Raw genomic sequence first — 21,598 nt, 5'->3', positions numbered from 1 at the left:
TCAGTCACTCACTCCATCACTCACTCGCTCACTCACTCACCCCATCACTCGCTCACTCACTCACTCCATCACTCAGTCACTCACTCACTCACTCACTCACTCACTCTATCAGTCTCTCACTCAATAAACTGACTGACTGACTCACTCACTCTATTAGTCTCTCACTCACTCATTCACTCACTCCGTCACTCACTCACTCACTCACTCACTCACTCGCTCGCTCGCTCGCTCACTCACTCACTCACTCACTCACTTGCTCACTCACTCACTCACTCCATCACTCACTCACTCACTCCATCACTCACTCACTCCGTCACTCACTCACTCACTCACTCACTCGCTCACTCACTCACTACATCACTCACTCACTCACTCACTCCATCACTCACTCACTCACTCACTCCATCACTCACTCACTCCGTCACTCACTCACTCACTCACTCACTCACTCACTCACTCACTCACTCCATCAGTCATTTGCTCACTCACTCCATCACTCACTCACTCCGTCACTCAGTCACTCACTCACTCCATCACTCACTCACTCACTCACTCACTCACTCCATCACTCACTCGCTCACTCACTCACTCACTCACTCACTCACTCGCTCACTCACTCGCTCCATCACTCACTCCATCACTCACTCACTCGCTCGCTCACTCACTCACTCACTCACTCACTCACTCACTCACTCACTCCATCACTCGCTCACTCACTCGCTCACTCGCTCACTCACTCACTCACTCACTCGCTCACTCACTCACTCACTCCATCACTCACTGACTAGTCACTCAGTCAGTCACTCACTCACTCACTCACTCACTCACTCACTCCGTCACTCACTCACTCCATCACTCACTCACTCACTCACTCCATCACTCACTCACTCACTCACTCACTCACTCACTCAGTCACTCACTCCATCACTCACTTGCTCACTCACTCCATCACTCACTCACTCCGTCACTCAGTCACTCACTCACTTCATCACTCACTCACTCACTCACTCACTCACTCACTCACTCCATCACTCACTCACTCACTCACTTGCTCACTCACTCACTCCATCACTCACTCACTCCGTCACTCACTCACTCACTCACTCACTCACTCACTCACTCCATCACTCACTCGCTCACTCACTCACTCACTCACTCACTCACTCACTCCATCACTCACTCACTAGTCACTCACTCACTCACTCACTCACTCACTCACTCACTCACTCACTCACTCCATCACTCACTCACTCACTCACTCACTCACTCCATCACTCACTCACTCACTCACTCAGTCACTCACTCCATCACTCACTTGCTCACTCACTCCATCACTCACTCACTCCGTCACTCAGTCACTCACTCACTTCATCACTCACTCACTCACTCACTCACTCACTCACTCACTCCATCACTCACTCACTCACTTGCTCACTCACTCACTCCATCACTCACTCACTCCGTCACTCACTCACTCACTCGCTCGCTCGCTCGCTCGCTCACTCACTCACTCCATCAGTCACTCACTCCATCACTCACTTGCTCACTCACTCCATCACTCACTCACTCCATCACTCAGTCACTCACTCACTCACTCCATCACTCACTTGCTCACTCACTCACTCCATCACTCACTCACTCCGTCACTCACTCACTCACTCACTCACTCACTCACTCACTCACTCCATCAGTCACTCACTCCATCACTCACTCACTCACTCACTCACTCACTCACTCACTCCGTCACTCAGTCACTCACTCACTCCATCACTCACTCGCTCACTCGCTCGCTCACTCGCTCACTCACTCCATCACTCACTCACTCCGTCACTCACTCACTCACTCACTCACTCACTCACTCCATCAGTCACTCACTCCATCACTCACTCGCTCACTCACTCACCCCATCACTCACTCGCTCACTCACTCACTCCATCACTCAGTCACTCACTCACTCCATCACTCACTCACTCACTCACTCACTCACTCACTCACTCAGTCACTCAGTGTCTCACTCACTCAGTGTCTCACTCACTCACTCACTCACTCACTCACTCACTCACTCCGTCACTCAGTCACTCACTCACTCCATCACTCACTCGCTCACTCGCTCGCTCACTCGCTCACTCACTCCATCACTCACTCACTCCGTCACTCACTCACTCACTCACTCACTCACTCACTCACTCACTCACTCCATCAGTCACTCACTCCATCACTCACTCGCTCACTCACTCACCCCATCACTCACTCGCTCACTCACTCACTCCATCACTCAGTCACTCACTCACTCCATCACTCACTCGCTCACTCACTCACTCACTCACTCACTCACTCACTCACTCACTCTATCAGTCTCTCACTCAATAAACTGACTGACTGACTCACTCACTCTATTAGTCTCTCACTCACTCATTCACTCACTCCGTCACTCACTCACTCACTCACTCACTCACTCACTCACTCACTCTCACTCACTCACTCACTCACTCACTCACTCACTCACTCACTCACTCATTCCATCAGTCACTCACTCTCTTACTCCGTCACTCCCTCCCTCCCTCCCTCCCTCTCTCTCACTCTCTCAGTCTCTCGCTCACTCACTCTTTCACCCACTCCCTCTCTCTCTCACTCACGCTCTCTCTCTCTCTCTCTCTCTCTCTCTCTCTCTCTCTCACTCACTCACTCACTCAGTCTCTCACTCTCACTCACTCATTCCATCAGTCACTCACTCTCTTACTCCGTCACTCCCTCCCTCTCTCTCTCTCTCTCTCTCTCTCACTGTCTCTCACTCACTCCATCAGTCTCTCACTCTCTCAGTCTCTCGCTCACTCACTCTTTCACCCTCTCCCTCTCTCACTCACGCCCTCTCTCTCTCTCTCTCTCTCTCTCTCTCTCTCTCTCTCTCTCTCTCTCACTCATTCAGTTTTGTCTAAAAGAGAAGCGTGTCTCAGTTACACTCGATTTTGATCTTGAACTTAAACACTTTTTCCTTGTGTGATAAAAAGCATGACACGATTCATTAATTAATAATATTGTCCCTTTAAACTCCTGGAAGAATCTTTTTGTACAGAGATGTTGCTGTTGCTTATATTGAGGATTTTTTTCAGGTTTAAAGGTGAGTGTTTGTGTTTAAAGGCGGTGGTCTAGACGCTGTTGTCGAACTCGGTCCTGGACGCTTCTACTTAAGAAAGATCTGGCAGCCTGGACGGTGTGAACTCTGTGCAGGAGATTTCAATAATCTGAATGTGGAGCTCAGAATATCCACTTAAGCAGCTTCATAACCCGACTCTGAATACAGGAAGTGTCCAGTGGAAATAATGTTCTCCTGTTACACTTTAAAATGCTGTAATGAACATTTGGTTGAGAAACACGCAGTAGAGAAACACATCTTTCAGTTTTCACACCTATATGTAATAAATATCAAAATGCCCAATTTGCACACACACACACACACACACACACACACACACACACACACACACACACACACACCACTCAGACACAATATCAGAAGCGTTTCCCGTCCCTCTCTCCCGCTTCCTCCAGCTCCCGTCTAAGCCGAGCAGTCAGTCACTGCAGCTCCTGGGCCAAACTGACAGGAAGAGCCACCGCTTGTCTCGTTTGTCTAAGAGACACAGTCATGATGACATGTTGCTGCTGCCCCAGTTGTCATCTCCTTCCTGCAGCCTGCTGGACGACGGCCTGAGCAACGCCAGTGACACGCTGGCCTCCTGCAGACACCGGCGGGTTCCCAAGGTAGGCTGGAGCACTCCTGTTAGCAAACATTCAAGAAATGTAATCCTGAGTTCTGGGTGACTATAAACAGTCATTCCCTCATCAGTCTCTCTCTTTTAATAAGACAAAAAAACCTGCAGCTTATTCTGCATGCTCCTGAGAAACTGAAAAGAAGTGTAAACTCCTCTGTCCTAAAGATGTCGCAGAATTTAAAGTTCCAGCTTCACCTCTGACTGTTACAAAGCTCTGACACTGGAGACTCCTTCCAGAAACGTCTCCTCATCATATTTATTGATCATACATGCTTTTCTTTTTAATGTGTTTATTAACGTATTAGAACGAATGCATGAATATAAAGCTGCACTACTGTCAGAGCTGCTGTTAGAGAGAATTACTCAACACCTTCTGACCAATCAGAGTCCAGAATTCAACAGCGCTGTGGGATAATTTGCAAGAGTTTGTGGATGAAATATATTTTTTATCCTATAAAAATGTAAATCGAAGCAATTTAGGCTTCTATGAATGACCTGGGGCTTTGTGAATTTTTTACTCATATTTATTTTTTCAGAATAATGAGTTTGCTTTACAGACTGTCCTGCTTCTCCTGGCACGTTATTTTAATGTTCATAAATATGAGCTGTAATGTTAAAAAATTACTCCTAAAGTTCTCTGCTCGAAGTTGGTCTCTGTATCACTTTCAGAATTTTAGACTCGAAGGTATTAAAGATTAGGTTTCTGTTTTTCTCTACCCTGACTTTGGCACTGCTTAACTGACAGCTGCAACAAGCTCAATGTGCATTTCATTAAATACAAATCAAGAACAATTCTATTATAAATGAAATCGAGTAAGTTCAGGAGACAGGATAAAAAATTTTCATGGAGTTTATTTCCAGTTATGGAAGCATATGAACTTTATTTTGGTTCTTTTTCAGCCGTGTTTGAAGAGGTCTTCTCTAGTAGGTTTTGGAGCAGCTGTTTGTCTCCTGAATGTTTTTTAAGTTAGAGGAATTCCTCAGTCTGACGATTCGTGCCTACACAGCAGTAATGAGAATGATTTTTGAGTTGTACTTACGGGCAGCGACAGAAGAGCAGCGGTAAAATGACTCAACCGCAACCACACGCTGTGTGCTTTGAATCCAAGCTTTATCCCGTGCTCCATCACAAGGATTATACGGAGTGTTCCTGGAAGTGTTTTGCTGCTTCACTCTTCACCAGCATGCCATCATTCTCCCTCTTTAGGTGGTGCAGAGAATAAACTCTATCTTCTGTACAAAAAGAGGGAAGAAGAGACTAAAGAAACTCTCGCTGTCCAATATAGAGACGGCGTCTCTGAGAGGTAGACTTTTTATTAATGATATATTGTATATGCTTTTTAAATCACGCCCCACGGCTCAGGACTCAGTCATAAATAGTTTCACCGCGTTGACTTTTGACATCCGGGAAATTGTTTTTTCTGTTTGCAGATGATAACAGTGAGAGTGAGAGTGACTCTGATGACAGGTTCAAAGGTGAGAGTTTGGAACATTGCACTGAATAACAACACCATGGTCTGTCTGCCTGTCTGTCTGTCTGTCTGTCTGTCTGTCTATTCATTCATTCATTCATTCATTCATTTATTCATTCACTCGTTTACTTATTTAGGGCCATCTTCAGATCTGACTTACGTCCACGTATTGTGGAGTTAATAATGAAGTCATGTTAAAGTTTTTCTGTAAACATAGCAGATCCTTCACGCCATGATCACATTTTCTTTACGTTAGAGCGCAATCAATTAACCCAAACACTGACATTATTTAATTATTTCGACAAATCAAACTAGCAATATGATAGTATGATCAAATCTCTTACACCCTACACACACATTGCGATTTTATGACCCCAATTTAGTGTCTTGACTTCTTTAAGTTTTTGTATAAGTAATGTAAAATAACTGTGTGCTGGATCAAGTGCTGTTCTGTGCGCTGCTGAATAATGAGTGTGGAAGCTGTTTTGTTCAATTAAAACATCTAGGGCTGTTCATATATTAGTGAGGCTGATATACCGTAGGCTCTAGACTCCTATTAGATTTATTATTTATTCACACTCGCCATCTTCTCATTCAGATATCGTCATATTAGTATTTTTATTTTTCATTTTCTTCCTTTTATGTTACATTGTACTACTATAGACAGCAAAGGAATTCAAGTCCCTGGGGTCAAACTGTGCAGGAAAATGGGGGCTGCGATAGTGAGGTGAGAGAGAGAGTGCAGGCAGGGTGGAGCAGGTGGAGAAGGATTTCGGGAGTCATTTGTGATGGGAAAGTCCCAGCAGAAGTGAAAGGTAAGATGTATAAGACAGTAGTGAGACCAGCTGTGTTGTATGGATTGGAGACCGTACCCTTAACGAAGAGACAGGAGGCAAAGTTGGAGGTGGCGGAGTTGAGGATGTTAAGGTTTGCGATGGGAGTGAGAAGGTTGGACAGGATAAGGGACGAGCACATCAGAGGGACAGCACATGTGGAGAGCTTGGGAATGAAGCTAAGAGAGATGAGACTGAGATGGTATGGGCACATCCTGAGAAGAGATGCAGAGCATGTGGGAAGGAGAATGTTGAGGATGGAGCTGCCAGGAAAACGAAAACGAGGAAGGCCAAAGAGGAGATACATGGATGTGGTGAGAGAGGACATGAAAGTGGCAGGTGTGGTAGAGAAGGATGCGGAAGACGGGGAGCAATGGAGACGAAAGATCCGCTGTGGCGACCCCTAATCGGGAGCAGCCAGAAGAAGAAGAAGTAGAAGTACTACTATAGACAGCAAAGGAGAAAAACAACATTTCCTTCTTCAGTCCGTATTTTCTAACACCTGATTGTTATTTTAGGCCTGTGATGACCTGGTGACTTGTCCAGGGTATACCCCGCCTTTCACCCTGGATGAGATGAGATTGTTATTTTCAGGATTAAAGTTGATTATTTTTTTCACGGTCCAGTTTCCATCAAATCCTGTGCTCTGATTGGCTGGCGAGCAGGTCTGTATCCTACGATACGGACCCCGGTTACGGACCTCTGGCGACTCGCTCGTTCACAACAACAAACATAGTAGCATTTTTTGTCGACATTTATCTTTTTTTAAAAAATAAGATTTATTTATAAGATTATCAAAAATCTTATAAATTTTTGCCAGCATTTCTCAGGAGAATAGCATTAATTTTACAGCATGGATAGCGATAACGACAGTGTTCACAGCGAAAGTGAGTTTTACTCCCCTGAGGAAGAAGAAATAAAATAAAACACTTCAGGAGGAAGCTAAAAACCTGTAATTTGCTAACACCGAGCAAAAGCATGACTGAATCCTGAATGAGTCCTATTTGTATAAATAGGGGACGACATAGGCGGCAAAATGTAGTTTTTTTCCTGCCATGGAAGTGCACTTGTATACCGAGGAGGAAGCCATTTGCATTAGAGCCGTGAATGAGGATTCAAAATGGCGGCTCGGCTCGGTTTTCCCTTTCGGGCGCTCTCGTTTTCTGTTAGAATTTGGTAAAAAAAAAAATATATATTATTTACCAGCTTAAGGTCGGTCCGTATGGTGAAATACCGTGACCTCGGCCTTGAATACTGACCTCAGCCCAGAGGGCCTCGCTCAGTACTTTCAAGACCTCGGTCACGGTATTTCACCATACGGACCTCCCAGCTGGTAAATAACATGTATATATTTGCGTTTATAGGCGGTGATTGATGCTCAGAAAATCTGTTTCAGCAGCTGCGTAATCTGAGTCTGAATACCAGGAACTTATCCTGACTTAACTGTTGGACATAAAAGTTGCTGACGCTGATTGCAGACCTTATTTATTTATTTGTTTGTTTGTTTGTTTGTTTGTTTGTTTAAATATTCAGTCATTGATGACCGATGTAAAGCATTTAACTAGATTATTATCTGAGAGAACACTTGCCAGAGTTTTTTTTGTCATCAGGTCTTTGTTGTAATATTTCATGACACCAGAATATCTTAACTCTATAAAACTTTCATGTTAGAGTATATAAATACAGAATGTATCTGGTGTGTGTGTGTGTGTGTGTTTATGTTTCTCAGCTCACACTCAGAGACTCGTGAAGCTGCAGTCAATACTCTGCCGTGCCCCAAGTTACCGCACGCTGGAGCTGCAGCTCATCGAGTGGCAGGAACGGGAGCTGTTTGAGTACTTTGTCGTGGTTTCTCTGAAGAAGAAGCCCACAAAGAACTCGTACACGCCAGAAGTTTCCTACCAGTTCCCGAAGGTACCGTGTGAGAGGCAGGAGAACACTATGACCCAGAGTGGGAGCTGCTGTATCAGAGTCTGTTCTCTTGTTTATTAGCGTGGCGTTAAAACCACATCAGCCCTTTAACAGACTGTACAGCGTGAATCTGATCTCGCTGTGTGCTTGCAGTGTGTGTGTGTTTACAGCTCCGCCTCTTAATGCTAAACTTAACCCTTGTAACTAGAGCTGGGAATCGATTCAAATTTCAAGAATCGATCTGATTCCGATTCTGAAGATTAAGAATTGATTCTTTTCGATTTTTTTTTGGATTAAGAATCGATTATTTTCGATTCTTTAAAATTCTATCCGATCCGATCCGATTCAGGTTAGTGTTCTTTAAAAAAAAAAAATCTTTAATTTCATGACTATGTCGCAGTGGCATGCAGCCAGGTTTTTTTTTTTCAGGGAAGCCAGAAATAAAGAACTATCTATTTATTTTCTATTTTTGTTAACTACTTTTAACTTTTAAAACATTCAGGGGATGAACGAATGCATTGTGACTTCAAACAATATTGTTGCCAACCTACATACTCAGAATGGACGAGGAACGCAAAAATTTTAACAGCAAATCATAAGTATTTGTATTTACTGATGGCTGTAAGACTGGTTAAAATGGTAAGGGTCAATCCACCTCCAGCTGGGACACCAACCAATGCATTATTTGACAATAAGAATTCACCCAAAAGCTGTTGCAACCAAATGCATTATTTTTATTAATCAATATAAAAAAGACCTCTCAATCAATGTAACATGAAACATAAGAAACTGTAAATAAGAACATAAATAACTTGTAAATACAAAAGAACATTACATAAATAAGAACATAAGAGCCTGTAAACAAAGTATAACACTTTCACCTTTTATGCTATGAGATCGTGCTGAATTGGCTGGCAGTGTTAAACTTTCTTTCAGCTTCATTTGCTGTCCTGTTTGTCCTGTGGACGGCTTGATCCCCGGGTGATGTCGTTGCAAGTGCTTGTTCAAGTTCGTCGTATTTCCAAAATACTTCACTTCGATTTGACACAACTTGCAAACGGCATTGGTTTTGTCGAGCGCATCTGTGTCTTTTTCTTTTCGGAACCCGAAATATCTCCAGACTGGAGCCTTGAGAGACGGTGGTGTTTTCAGAAAGTTTTCGCTAACTCTATCACTACTCTCCAACGCCATGTTTGTTTGAGGTCATACACTGCGGGGTCACACACCGAGTGCGCCTGCGAGAATTCGATGACGTGACGGGGGTCACTGGGGGAAATGTTCGTGGTGGAAAAAATGTACTAAAAATAAAAATTAAAATTAAAAAAATCGATCTTTGAACGTACGAATCGATCCTAAGTAATTAATATGCGAATCGATCCAGAATCGGAAAATCGATTTTTTGAACACAGGCCTACTTGTAACTGTTTGTGTGAATTAAGGAAGGGAAATATTATGATATAATACCACGATTGTGATCAGTGATGTAAGGGTTCATAATTAATATAACTTTCTGAGATAGAGCAAGAGTATAATCAGTATTTTAATACCAATTAAAAGTTTACATATCGCTATGCATATCATAGAAATGTCACCAAAAAGTGTTACATCATGGTAGCAAAACTTTGCTGAAAAGTCGTTCCTCTCATGATGTAGTGCTGTAGATATTTCTGTATGATTATTTCAGGCTGTTACAGCCAGGACTCAGATTCTGAGATTGGATACTTTGAGCTTTTTTTTCGCTGTATGGCAATAACACTAAATCACGTTGCCAGCAGACTGTATCCCAGAAATATGCAGAAATACTTCTTTAATTATCCCAGATGTGGCTCAGTGACCGCGTCCCCTTGAGAAACTGGAAATATGTTGGCTGCAGGCCAGAGGGTCGACCCTGATGATGTCATCATCTTGAATGGGAATAATGGGGTGCTGGGGACGGGGACGGGTGGAGCGACCTTTGTAGAGGGGGAGGATCATGCTGAACATATTTCACATAGCAGTGAGGGCTAAAAAACAAACAAAAATAATTTCTGCACTGTGTGATCTGCATATGTATGCATATTTATAGCTCTTAGCGTTTTTAATGAATGTAAGAGTATATGAGCTTTTCTTCCTTATCCTTATTTTTAATTTTAGCTTGAGAGGCCAACTAAACAGATGCGGGAAGCCGAGCAGCGTCTCAAAGCCATTCCACAGTTCTGCTTCCCCGATGCTAAAGACTGGAGCCCTGTGTCTGAGTACGGCAGGTATTTAAATATTCAGTCACTAATCACCACAGCCTTTCATTTAGGAATAAAAGACGATCTGTTACGGTTTTTAACAGTCAGTATTTCTGCACTAAATTGATTCGGGGCGGGGCTATGTAGAACCACACCTTACGATGTCATGAAAGACACGTGAAGCCAGCCAGCTCCTGCTCATGCTGCGTCACAGGGCGTTGGACGAAACCGCTATCTGCCCTCTTCCGAGTACATGAGCTCACAGATGGCCACGATTCTCTGTGATTGACAGGGGAGAGAGAGTATGCCCCTCCCACCCAGACAGCACAGCCAGTCACGCTCTCTTGGCCTCCTGACCAAACATCTGGTTGTTTGATTTACATGCATATGGATGAGAAGAGGACATGGGGCATTTCTAATTTGCATGTTCATGCATATTTATAACGTATTGCATTTTTAATGAGGTTATGTGTATAAAGAAGTTCCTAGGATGTTTTTAATAGTTTCTTGGACGTTCTTCCATGTTCAGTGTTTAACAAAGCCACAGCTCTGAATCCTTCCACAAAACACCCTGTGTGTGTGTGTGTGTGTGTGTGTGTGTGTGTGTGTGTGTGTGTGTGTGTGTGTGTGTGTGTGATTTGCAGTGAGACCTTCTCCTTTATGCTGACAGGAGAAGACGGAAGTCGGCGTTTCGGATATTGCCGGCGGCTCCTGGTAAGCCCCGCCCAGTTTCACCCCATTATTTTCTCTTTCTCTTCTCTGTTTGTGTGCTAGTGTCTCTAAGGTTTGTATTTCTTATGCTTCTAAAGATATATATATATATATATACACGTACTTGTGTGTGTGTGTGTATACATTGCGTCTGCAGGCATCATAATTACAGGGTGAGCCCATGAATGGAGTTTAAATGAGGACTGTTCAGCCACTTCAATAGGAGCTCACTCCGTATCTTACTCTTTTATCTTTTTTCCAAAGAGGAGCAGCTGCTCATAAACACGTCGTCCTCTGTTTAATAGAATTTCCTCAAGAAAAGAGAATAATAGAGAGAGAGAGAGATGTGAAGTATTTGTCAGTGTAGAGTTATTTGGAGTTGTATGATGATCTTCAGTTTTAGTTTGTTGTGAAATAACGTACAGTAGCTTACACCTCAGCGCTCAGCTGTGAAGGTGTTGATTAATTCTCTATAACAGCAGCTCTGAGAGTAGTGCAGGTTTATACGAATGCACTCGTTCTGATACATTATCGTTTCTATAGTAACGGCTCGTTCACAGGGACTCGTATTCAGTAAACGGCATGTTGAGGAGATGTTTGGGCTGTTTCACAATCATGGCTGTCTTTCTGAATAACGCAAACTAACTCCTGGAGGTCCAGCAGATACACACTGGAGTTTCTTCTACCTTATTGTACAGGGACACACCTACAGCCCCACCTGCAGCACTAACGTCTCTGAGATGTTCTTATAAATATATTTAAGAATCAAACGCAGCTCGGGTTTGACCTTGTGCTCATTTCATTTGATTCTACTTCAGTTATGACACTGAGATTTTACTGGCTAAATTCAGAATCGCATTTTTTTAGCACTAACTCGGTTTTGCTCTGGGACGTTACAGCACTTTCATTTACAATAGAAAGATATTCAAGAGGAAGTTACATTTTTTTGTAAACTAAGTTTCTCTGACAGGATCCTTCATCTGTCAAAAATATCTTCCCTGGAAAACACTCACCATATGATGAGGTTGTAAATTATTTCTGAAGAAAATATTTGTCTCTTTTGAAGCAGCATGCTCTGCTGTTGGACAGTAAAAAACAGGACTTGAAACAGATGTGAGACACATCTGCAGCAGAGCGTCACACGTGGTTGAAATGTGAGTCCGTCAGAAAGTGTCCTCTCTGGAAAACCACGAGGATCGTCCCCACTTCAGTTATCATTACAGTCACCACCGTGGACACACACCGCTCCACAGGGCGTGAAAATTTGTCCTTAACATACTTCACGTCCATTAGAACAGGTTTTCACTTTGTATATCTGACTCTTGTGGACTATCAGAAAGGTGGCCGGTTTTAGAAACGCACTATATGCCTCTTCTCACCACACCACAGTGACACGCCCAGTATACGACCTGCAGCTCTGAAATTCTGCACAGTTCATTTCCTTCTCAAAAGGGAGTTTTTGGCAGCAGAGACACATACAAATCTGAGGTTTGATTTTTAGACTATTGTGGACCTGAAAAATTTCCCCTGATTGTGAAACAGCCCGTTTGTGTAACATCTCTGGAAGGAGTCTCCAGTGTGAGTGCTGTGTTACTGTCAGAGGTGAAGCTGTAACTTTAAGATCTCCGACGTCTTCAGGGCAGAGGAGTTTACACTTCTTTATGGTTTCTCAGTAACATTCAGAACAAGCTGCGTTTTTCTGAGAGAATAAAAAGAGGCTGATGACGGAACGGCTGTTTATAATAGCTGCTATAACATGAGTGAGAACGGGGCGGCACGGTGGTGTAGTGGTTCACACGGTCGCCTCACAGCAAGACGGTCCGGGTTCGAGCCCCGTGGCCGGCGAGGGCCTTTCTGTGCGGAGTTTGCATGTTCTCCCCATGTCCGCGTGGGTTTCCTCCGGGTGCTCCGGTTTCCCCCACAGTCCAAAGACATGCAGGTTAGGTTAACGTGGGGCGGCTTTGGGCTGAGGTGCCCTTGAGAGAGGCACCGAACTCCCAACTGCTCCCTGGATCTGCCCACTGCTCTGTGTGTGTGTGTGTGTGTGTGTTCACTGCTTCAGATGGGTTAAATGCAGAGGACAGATTTCCCTGTGCTTGCGTGTGCATGTGACAAATAAAGGCTCCTTCTAGGAAATAACTCGTTTCAGTGACATTAAATATAACCATAAATGGATGAAAAGTACACATCAAATAAAACAGGAATAAAACACTTGGGGCGTGGTGACATAAACATTAACCCCACCCTGTTGTGGATTATATTATACGCCAGCATGTCCCCAGGGGTTTTATTCCTCACATGGAATCCCTGCATGAGTAAAGAGAGTGTACAGTATGTCAGTTAGTTGGTGTGTGTTATAGCGTATAGAATCATCAGCACTGTTGTTATGTTCTGTGTGTTTCTGATTCTGGGAACTGATCAGATTCCTGCCGTTAGACATTTGATAATAAATGAGGCTAAAGTGCTGTTCCTTTGGCCTGAAGTGGCGTGTGGATGTCCCAGTGTTTTGTGTTTTTGTTTTTGTGGTGAAATTTTTGCTAGGAGGAAGTCCAGGGGCTGGCACAGGGGGGGAAACATTCCTGAGGATTTCAGCTCAGCTCCACATTCTCCACTTAACGCTCCGTTTCTGAAAAGCCAGCAGGAGAGAAATGCAGACATGCATGCCTAATATGGAAATGTGGAACGGGGAATTCTGTGTGTGTGTGTGTGTGTGTGTGTGTGTTATTTAGAATAGAGGACATTCCGGGATGAAAACCTGATTTCCTCCATCGTCACACCATCTTTGAGTCATATTTAACCAGGAAGAAAGTTTATAAAATATCCCGAGGTCTCTAACTCGAAACATTACCTGAATGATCACATCCTCATATTTTTAAACAAAACCCATTTACAGTGCCTTGCAAAAGTATTCATACCCCTTGAACTTTTTCACATTTTTCCACCTTACAACCACAAACTTAAGTGTTTTATTGAGATTTTATGTGATAGACCAACACAGAGTAGCACAGAATTGCGAAGTGAAACGAAAATGGTAAATGGTCTTCAAAATTTTCAACAAATAAAAATCTGAAAAATGTGGTGTGCATTAGTATTCAGCCCCCTGTCCTCTGATACCTCTAAATACAATCCAGTGCAATCAATTGCCTTCAGAAGTCGTCTAATTAGTTAATAGAGTCCTACTGTGTGTAATTTACTCTCAGCATAAATACACTTGCTCTGTGAAGGCCTCAGTGGTTTGTTTGAGAACACTGAAGAACAAACAGCATCATGAAGACCAAAGAACTCACCAGACAGGTCAGGGATAAAGTTCTGGAGAAGTTTAAAGCAGGGTTAGGTTATAAAAAAAATCCCAAGCTCTGAACATCTCAAGAAGCACTGTTCAATCCATCATTCAAAAATGGAAAAAGTACGGCACAACTGCAAACCTACCAAGACATGGCCGTCCACCTAAACTGACAGAGCGAGCAAGGAGAGCACTGGTCAGAGAAGCAGCCAAGAGGCCCATGATCACTCTGGAGGAGCTGCAGAAATCCACAGCTCAGGTGGGAGAATCTGTGCACAGGACAACTATAAGTCGTACACTCCACAAATCTGGCCTTTTTGGAAGAGTGGCAAGAAGAAAGCCATTGTTGAAAGACAGGCATAAGAAGCCATGTAGGGGACACAGCAAACATGTGGAAGAAGGTGCTTTGGTCAGATGAGACCAAAGTTGAACTTTTTGGCCTAAATGCAAAGCGCTATGTGTGGCGGAAAACTAACACTGCTCATCACCCTGCACACACCATCCCCACTGTGAAACATGGTGGTGGCAGCATCATGCTGTGGGGATGCTTTTCTTCAGCAGGGACAGGGAAGCTGGTCAGAGTTGATGGGAAGATGGATGGAGCTAAATACAGGGCAATCTTGGAAGAAAACCTGTTGGAGGCTGCAAAAGATTTGAGACTGGGAAGGAGATTCACCTTCCAGCAAGACAATGACCCTAAACATCCAGCCAGAGCTACAATGGAATGGTTTAGATCAAAGAATATTCATGTGTTCGAATGGCCCAGTCAAAGTCCAGACCTAAATCCCATTGAGCATCTGTGGCAAGACTTGAAAATTGCTGTTCACAGACGCTCTCCATCCAATCTGGCTGAGCTTGAGCTATTTTGCAAAGAAGAATGGGCAAAAATGTCAGTGTCTAGATGTGCAAAGCTGGTAGAGACATACCACAAAAGACTTGCAGCTGTAATTGCAGCAAAAGGTGGCGCTACAAAGTATTGATGCAGGGGGGCTGAATACTAATGCACACCACATTTTTCAGATTTTTATTTGTTTAAAATTTTGAAGACCATTTATCATTTTCATTTCACTTCGCAATTCTGTGCTACTCTGTGTTGGTCTATCACATAAAATCTCAATAAAAACTTTTAAGTTCGTGGTTGTAAGGTGGAAAAATGTGAAAAAGTTCACGGGGTATGAATACTTTTGCAAGGCACTGTAAATCGAGGTCATTCAGCTGAAACGATGTTTTTATAACAGATATTGCAATTCATCTTCACCAGCGCATCTCTGATATTCTCACGAGTACTTAGATTTCGAGACTTAGAGGCCTTTATTGTCTCTTGAGGGAAACTTGATTTGCAGCAGTGGACACAACACCCTGATCACAACATACAAATGAGATGATAACCATATAGTTAAAAAACAACCAAATAAGAAGATGTAGCAATCCATTTAGATAATATGATGATTAAAAAATAATAATTAAAAAAATGGAATGCTAACCATAAAGTACTAATAATAGTGTAAATTGAGCACATTAATTGCACTTGGCACAAAGGAAAATTTGAATTGGTTGCTCTTGACCTTGGGCTCCCTGTGTCTCAGAGCTAGCCAGGGTTGGCTTTGCCTTCCTGCAAACCTTGTTTCTCATAAGTGTCTACCAGAGAAAGCTGCTGGATGCCAATTGGAACCTTTCCAAAGAATCTTTCATTGATGCAAATAAGGCTTTGTATAATCATATGTGTCAGTTTGCATACTTAATAAAACTGGAAAATCTCATCTTTTGATGTTGTTAGAAATAATATTTATTGCATTATGACTTTCACAAGAAATAATTTTTTGGAAAATCATTTACAAGCTGTTTTAAAAATATTATTCTGTGCCATTTTTCTGTACAAAATGTAAGATAAACCCAATAATATTTAACACTGAGAGAAGTGCTCTGTAATAAGCTTACATTTCGGACTTGTGTTTTGTATTTATCAAATATTTTAAACCCCGCCCACTAAACATCCATCCATCCATTATCACTAGCCGCTTATCCTGTACAGAGTCGCGGGCGGGCTGGATCCTATCCCAGCTGACTACGGGCGAAAGGCGGGGTTCACCCTGGACAAGTCGCCAGGTCATCACAGGGCTGACACATAGACACAGACAACCATTCACACTCACATTCACACCTACGCTCAATTTAGAGTCACCAGTTAACCTAACCTGCATGTCTTTGGACTGTGGGGGAAACCGGAGCACCCGGAGGAAACCCACGCGGACACGGGGAGAACATGCAAACTCCGCACAGAAAGGCCCTCGCCGGCCCCGGGGCTCGAACCCAGGACCTTCTTGCTGTGAGGCGGCAGCGCTAACCACTACACCACCGTGCCGCCTGCTCACTAAACACTCACAATGTCAAAATGTCCTTTATTACCTGAAGAGAGTGGAAAAAACAAAAGCAGTGAAGTATTTTTTTTCTGCCAAATTTGATATTAATATTATTATAGCAGCAGTTGAAGAGATGATGTGTTGCAGTTTAATTAAACTGATCCAAACTGGTCCACGTTGATCCATTCATGTGCCTTTTCCATGTATAAGCACTATTACACCTGACTGTCAGTGTAAAAATGATAGTGAATGCTTGCTCATGTGTTGTTACACGCTTTCTGCTGATCCATGCGTTTGATCTCCGTCCCCATGCAGCCGAGCGGGAAAGGGCAGCGTCTCCCGGAGGTGTATTGTGTCATCAGCAGGTTGGGGTGTTTCGACCTGTTCTCTAAGGTGAGCTCATACCTGCTCATCAACTCTTCAGCACTCCTCCTTCCTCATTCAGCCACTCCTTTATCTGAGCTCCTGTGGCCCAGGCATTGTTCCTCTCTCTGTGTTTGTCTTTCACATATTTTCTCTAAATCATAATCAAAAATCTCACTGAGTTGTTGCTTATGCGAAACATAAAAGAGAGAATTTACTGTGCCTTTCATTACAGTACATTACATTCCTGCTGTTTAGCAGATGCTCTTATCCAGAGTGACGTACAACAGACCCCGAGTAGCCTGGGGAGCAGTTGGGGGTTAGGTGCCTTGCTCAAGGGCATTTCAGCCATTCCTGCTAGTTCAGGGACATGAACCGACAACCTTTTGGTCAAAAAAATTGCTTCTCTAACCATTGGGCCTTTCCTGTATATAAGTCTATCTTGTGTGTTTACATGCAGTTTAATAATCCACTAATAATCCCTACTAGTCCCCTAGTAATCCACTATGAATCATCTACTAATAACCCAATATCAACCCACCACTAATCCCTTAATAACCCACAACTAACCCAGTAATAACCAACTATGACTCCATAATAATACACAAATAATCCCTTATCAATCCACGACCAATCCCCTGTTAATTCACCAATAATCCCATGCGAATCCCCCACTAACCCACTATGAATAGTCTAAGACTCCACCAATAATCCCATATCAACCCAGCACCAATCCCATATTAACCCCCTACCAAACCGGTAATAATTCACTACTAATCCATTAACAAACCCATATTAATCCACAACTAATCCCCTATTAATCCACTAGTAGTCCACTAATAATCCCCTACTACTCCACTATTAATCCACTAATCCACATTTCCCCATGGGGATCAGTAAGGTCTGTCCACCCAATCATCCATCCATCAAAACACTCATATATACACTCAATTGGAATAGTGTAATCTGAATGAATTTTTTATCTAATTGAACGAGGTGAACGTTAGTGACTGATTTCTTGCGCCACTGGAATGTGTGTGTGTGTGTGTGTGTTCGGAATCGTCCCTCTCGGCTTGAGCGTGGTGCATGCACTTTACCCGGAACACGAGACACGCAGTTCTGCAAGACTTTTTGCTGATACTTTTTGACTTTACCATGTGCTTTTGTTTCCGTCTTGTCTCCTGTTTTGTGTTTGCCCTGATTATTCTGTGTGTTTATACCTGGCGCACTTTGCAGTGTTTGTTGTGAAGTATAAAGCTCAGGCTCCCGTACCTGTCTTTTACCACACCTTTGTTTTCCATGTCTGTCATTCTGGTGCTTCGACTCAGTTTCTCTTTTCCTTGTTTTGCCCTCGGCCTGTTCTCGTGTATGTTGTTTGTAGATCGTTTGACCTTTGTTTGCTTATTGATCCTGTTTCTGTCTCTCGGTCTGGATTTGTCGGCCTGTTTGTTTTAATAAACTGTTTTCCTGCACATGCATCTGCACCTGTCACTGTGCACGCTGTTGTATGAAACCACAGCTCATCTTTATAGATTTTAATCAATTTAAAATAATTGTGATTTTATAAAGCATCAGACTAACATTCTGAGGCAGATGCAGGATGTAAACTGACCAGAGGAAAGTTTAGAGTTTAATGTTCGCCTCAAGCGCACAGAGGATGTAGAACATAGAAGAACTTTAAAGCCTTTATTTCTTGCCAGTTAATCTTCCCCATACAGCGACTATTAATATTTTAACATTAGGGGATGAGTAAAGGTGTTATAGTACAGTATATCTGTAATATGTGCATTTTATGTTATTTTCAAGTTTATCAGGTGAATATGAAACGCTGAGTGACTTCACTCTGATCACGAGCTCTTCTTCTTCTTGCTGTGTGTTTAATATATTCACACATGGATGATGTTTTGCTGGGACGAAATAATTTAAAACTGGCTAAAATAAAAACATTTCACGATTAAAAGCATGATTTAAACGCTAAACTCACTGACTGGACTCGCATGTTCCTTGTTGCCACGGTAATGTAAACAGTAAACCTCACTTCCCACTTGTGCGAAACCTTTCATCAGATTACACGTGCTGTTCGGGTCAACACAGATTTTATTCTCTGGATAAACAGTTCATTCGGGATGTCAGTCGGAAAGAATTCATACGGATCTGTGAGAAACTTTGCATGTAAAGATAAGCACTTTCTCATTAGTGTGGGAAAAGCTGTGAAAGTTTAAACGAAGACGAAATTAAGAACAGAGAGATTAAAACCAGCGCTGTTTAATTTACATGAATTTACATTCAGGTCTTTAAATAAAACAGATGCCTTCGCAGCTTTAGTGATCATGTTGTTTTATTAGTCGTAATAAAGTGGAAATAAAATAAGCTTAATTTAAAGTGCTATCGAAGGGTCAAGCCAACATGAGTTAAAAAAATGACAAGAATGAAATTGGAATATTACAGAAAATTATTTTCAAAGATAGCTCGAATTGCGTAAGAATCATGAATAAAAACAAAAGAATGTGTTGTTGCAATGCCACACTCTGGATGTAATTCATCACACGTGTTGAACCACATGGTCGTTTTTCCCAGATCCTGGATGAAGTGGAGCGGAGGAGAGGGATCTCGGCAGCGCTGGTCTACCCCTTCATGCGGAGTCTGATGGAATCTCCGTTTCCAGCCCCCGGAAAAACCATCAAAGTCAAAACCTTCCTGCCTGGTGCAGGCAGCGAGGTCAGATTATTATAACCCCTTATCTACGTATGTATAAAGGAATAAATATACTGTGATATGAACATGGAACGGTTATTAATATGAATCCGTCCCTGGATCAGATCCCTGTTTCCATAACAGCAGCAGGGAATGTAGAATGAGTTTCTGTGGAGGAAATTAAACTTCAGTAATGGTTTTTATTGTCATGCAAGTCGCTAATTTTATGTAAATATGGGCGTGGCTCTGTCACATACTGTATTTCCATACATTTTTAATCCATAACCATTTGTTACTGTGGAACCAATAGCGTATCAGAACGAGCACACTAATTATAAATGATGTGCAGCTACACTACAGTCAGAGCTGCTGTTATAGAGAATTAATCAACACCTTCGCTTCTGACCAATCAGAGTCCGGAATCGGCATCACGGCGTAAATATGGTTAAATCTGATAAATAAGGTTTTTGATGCCGTGCTTACGTGGTGTATAAATGAACGATTTTCTCAGGTGATGGAGTTGAGGAGGCCGATGGACTCGAGGTTGGAGCACGTGGATTTTGAAAGCCTCTTCGGCTGCCTGAGTGTGAGACAGGTGGTGTGTGTGTTCGCCTCGCTGCTGCTGGAGCGCCGGGTCATCTTTGTGGCCGATAAGCTCAGGTGAGATGTCATTGGCATGACCTTGTGACCTCAGCGTTAGCTTGTTGTTGATTGCGGAGTGAGTTAGCATCATCATGTGACATTCTGAACAGCCTGCGCTTCTCCTGACAACCACTTTTGCTCTTCACACCAAACATGGTCAAATAATGCTCTGAAGCTGAGTGTCCAGAGCGCTGAGAGTGTGAGCCTGGAGCAGATGTTCTCAATAACAGCCCACTTCACTGATCTGCGATATCACTTCCATTTTTCCATGCTGTCATTCCACATCTGCCCGACACTGAGAACACACTTTTAACTCACAATGCTCAGAAAATCCTTTTTTGTTCATTTAAATATAAATCTAACTCTGTGGGAAGCGTACAGTAAGCGGAGTTATGGCGAGAAGATAACCCTGCTGTGTCGAGATTTATCTTGTGAGATTTATGTTACTATAGAAACAAATTTCTCACTCTGTCTTCCTCCATGTTAAACTTTCACATACCGAGTCACAGACTACCAACTGCAAGAAAATACATTACGGCGGAATTTCACAAATTTCCATCCATCAAGCCATTATCTGTAGCTGCTTTATCCTGTTCTACAGGGTTGCAGGCGAGCTGGAGCCTATCCCAGCTGACTACGGGCGAAAGGCGGGGTTCACCCTGGACAAGTCGCCAGGTCATCACAGGGCTGACACATATGCCGCTTTTCCACTACAAACGCGGCTGAGCCGTGCCGTGCCGAGTCAAGCTGAGTCGTGCTGAGTCGAGCTGAGCGGGGCTGTTGGAGTTGCATTTCGACTACAACCGCGCTGAACCGTGCTGGCTGGAAGTGGGTGGACACATTGGGTGGAGTTAGCGAAAGTGGGTGGACGTCATGTGATGTCGTTAAGCAGCGCAAACAGTGACATCAGTGACAGTGGCGGAACAAGTCAGAGCCGGGCCGGGGGCGGGGCAAATGACCGGGCCCTTTATTAAAGCTTATCATAACATCATTTTAGGCTACAAAATGTCCGCAACTGCGGTGTTTACCAATTTCAACACTCCGGGGTGCAACTATGTTATTTTGTACATTAAGTCCTTCAAACGAACATGTAACTCAGAAACAAAAAACATTCGGCGACATACTGTACATGGCTCATAATAAAACATCAATAGCCTACTGCGCGCATTATTTGAAGGGCATACGGCGAGCCTTGTGCTCCGCGAACTCGTCCACGATGCTCTGTATGTCACTGATTCAGTGAGCTTTTAAGCGGTAGTCTCACGACCCGGATAGTAAACAATAAACATGGAGGACATGGAGTCGTTAGTGTTGCTGGTCTTGGTGCTGTGGCTTGTTGTCAC

At 43.2% G+C, this 21,598-nt stretch overlaps 1 protein-coding gene across 3 annotated transcripts in view; it reads left to right on the top strand.

Moving 5' to 3' along the window:
- dennd2b (DENN domain containing 2B) overlaps positions 1–21,598 on the top strand; it is a 123,232-nt gene that overhangs the window by 75,024 nt on the left and 26,610 nt on the right. For all 3 annotated transcript variants that reach the window (XM_060940724.1, XM_060940723.1, XM_060940725.1), the window contains 9 exons: positions 3,550–3,759; positions 4,978–5,074; positions 5,202–5,246; positions 7,805–7,989; positions 10,120–10,229; positions 10,847–10,916; positions 16,872–16,949; positions 19,497–19,637; positions 20,125–20,273. In XM_060940724.1, coding sequence (XP_060796707.1) covers positions 3,550–3,759; positions 4,978–5,074; positions 5,202–5,246; positions 7,805–7,989; positions 10,120–10,229; positions 10,847–10,916; positions 16,872–16,949; positions 19,497–19,637; positions 20,125–20,273 — 1,085 coding nt within the window. The remainder of the gene's footprint in view (positions 1–3,549; positions 3,760–4,977; positions 5,075–5,201; positions 5,247–7,804; positions 7,990–10,119; positions 10,230–10,846; positions 10,917–16,871; positions 16,950–19,496; positions 19,638–20,124; positions 20,274–21,598) is intronic.

Source organism: Neoarius graeffei, chromosome 15, assembly GCF_027579695.1.
Source record: "Neoarius graeffei isolate fNeoGra1 chromosome 15, fNeoGra1.pri, whole genome shotgun sequence".
Classification (NCBI taxonomy): Eukaryota; Metazoa; Chordata; class Actinopteri; order Siluriformes; family Ariidae; genus Neoarius; species Neoarius graeffei.
This window is presented reverse-complemented; position numbering and strand designations above follow the sequence as displayed.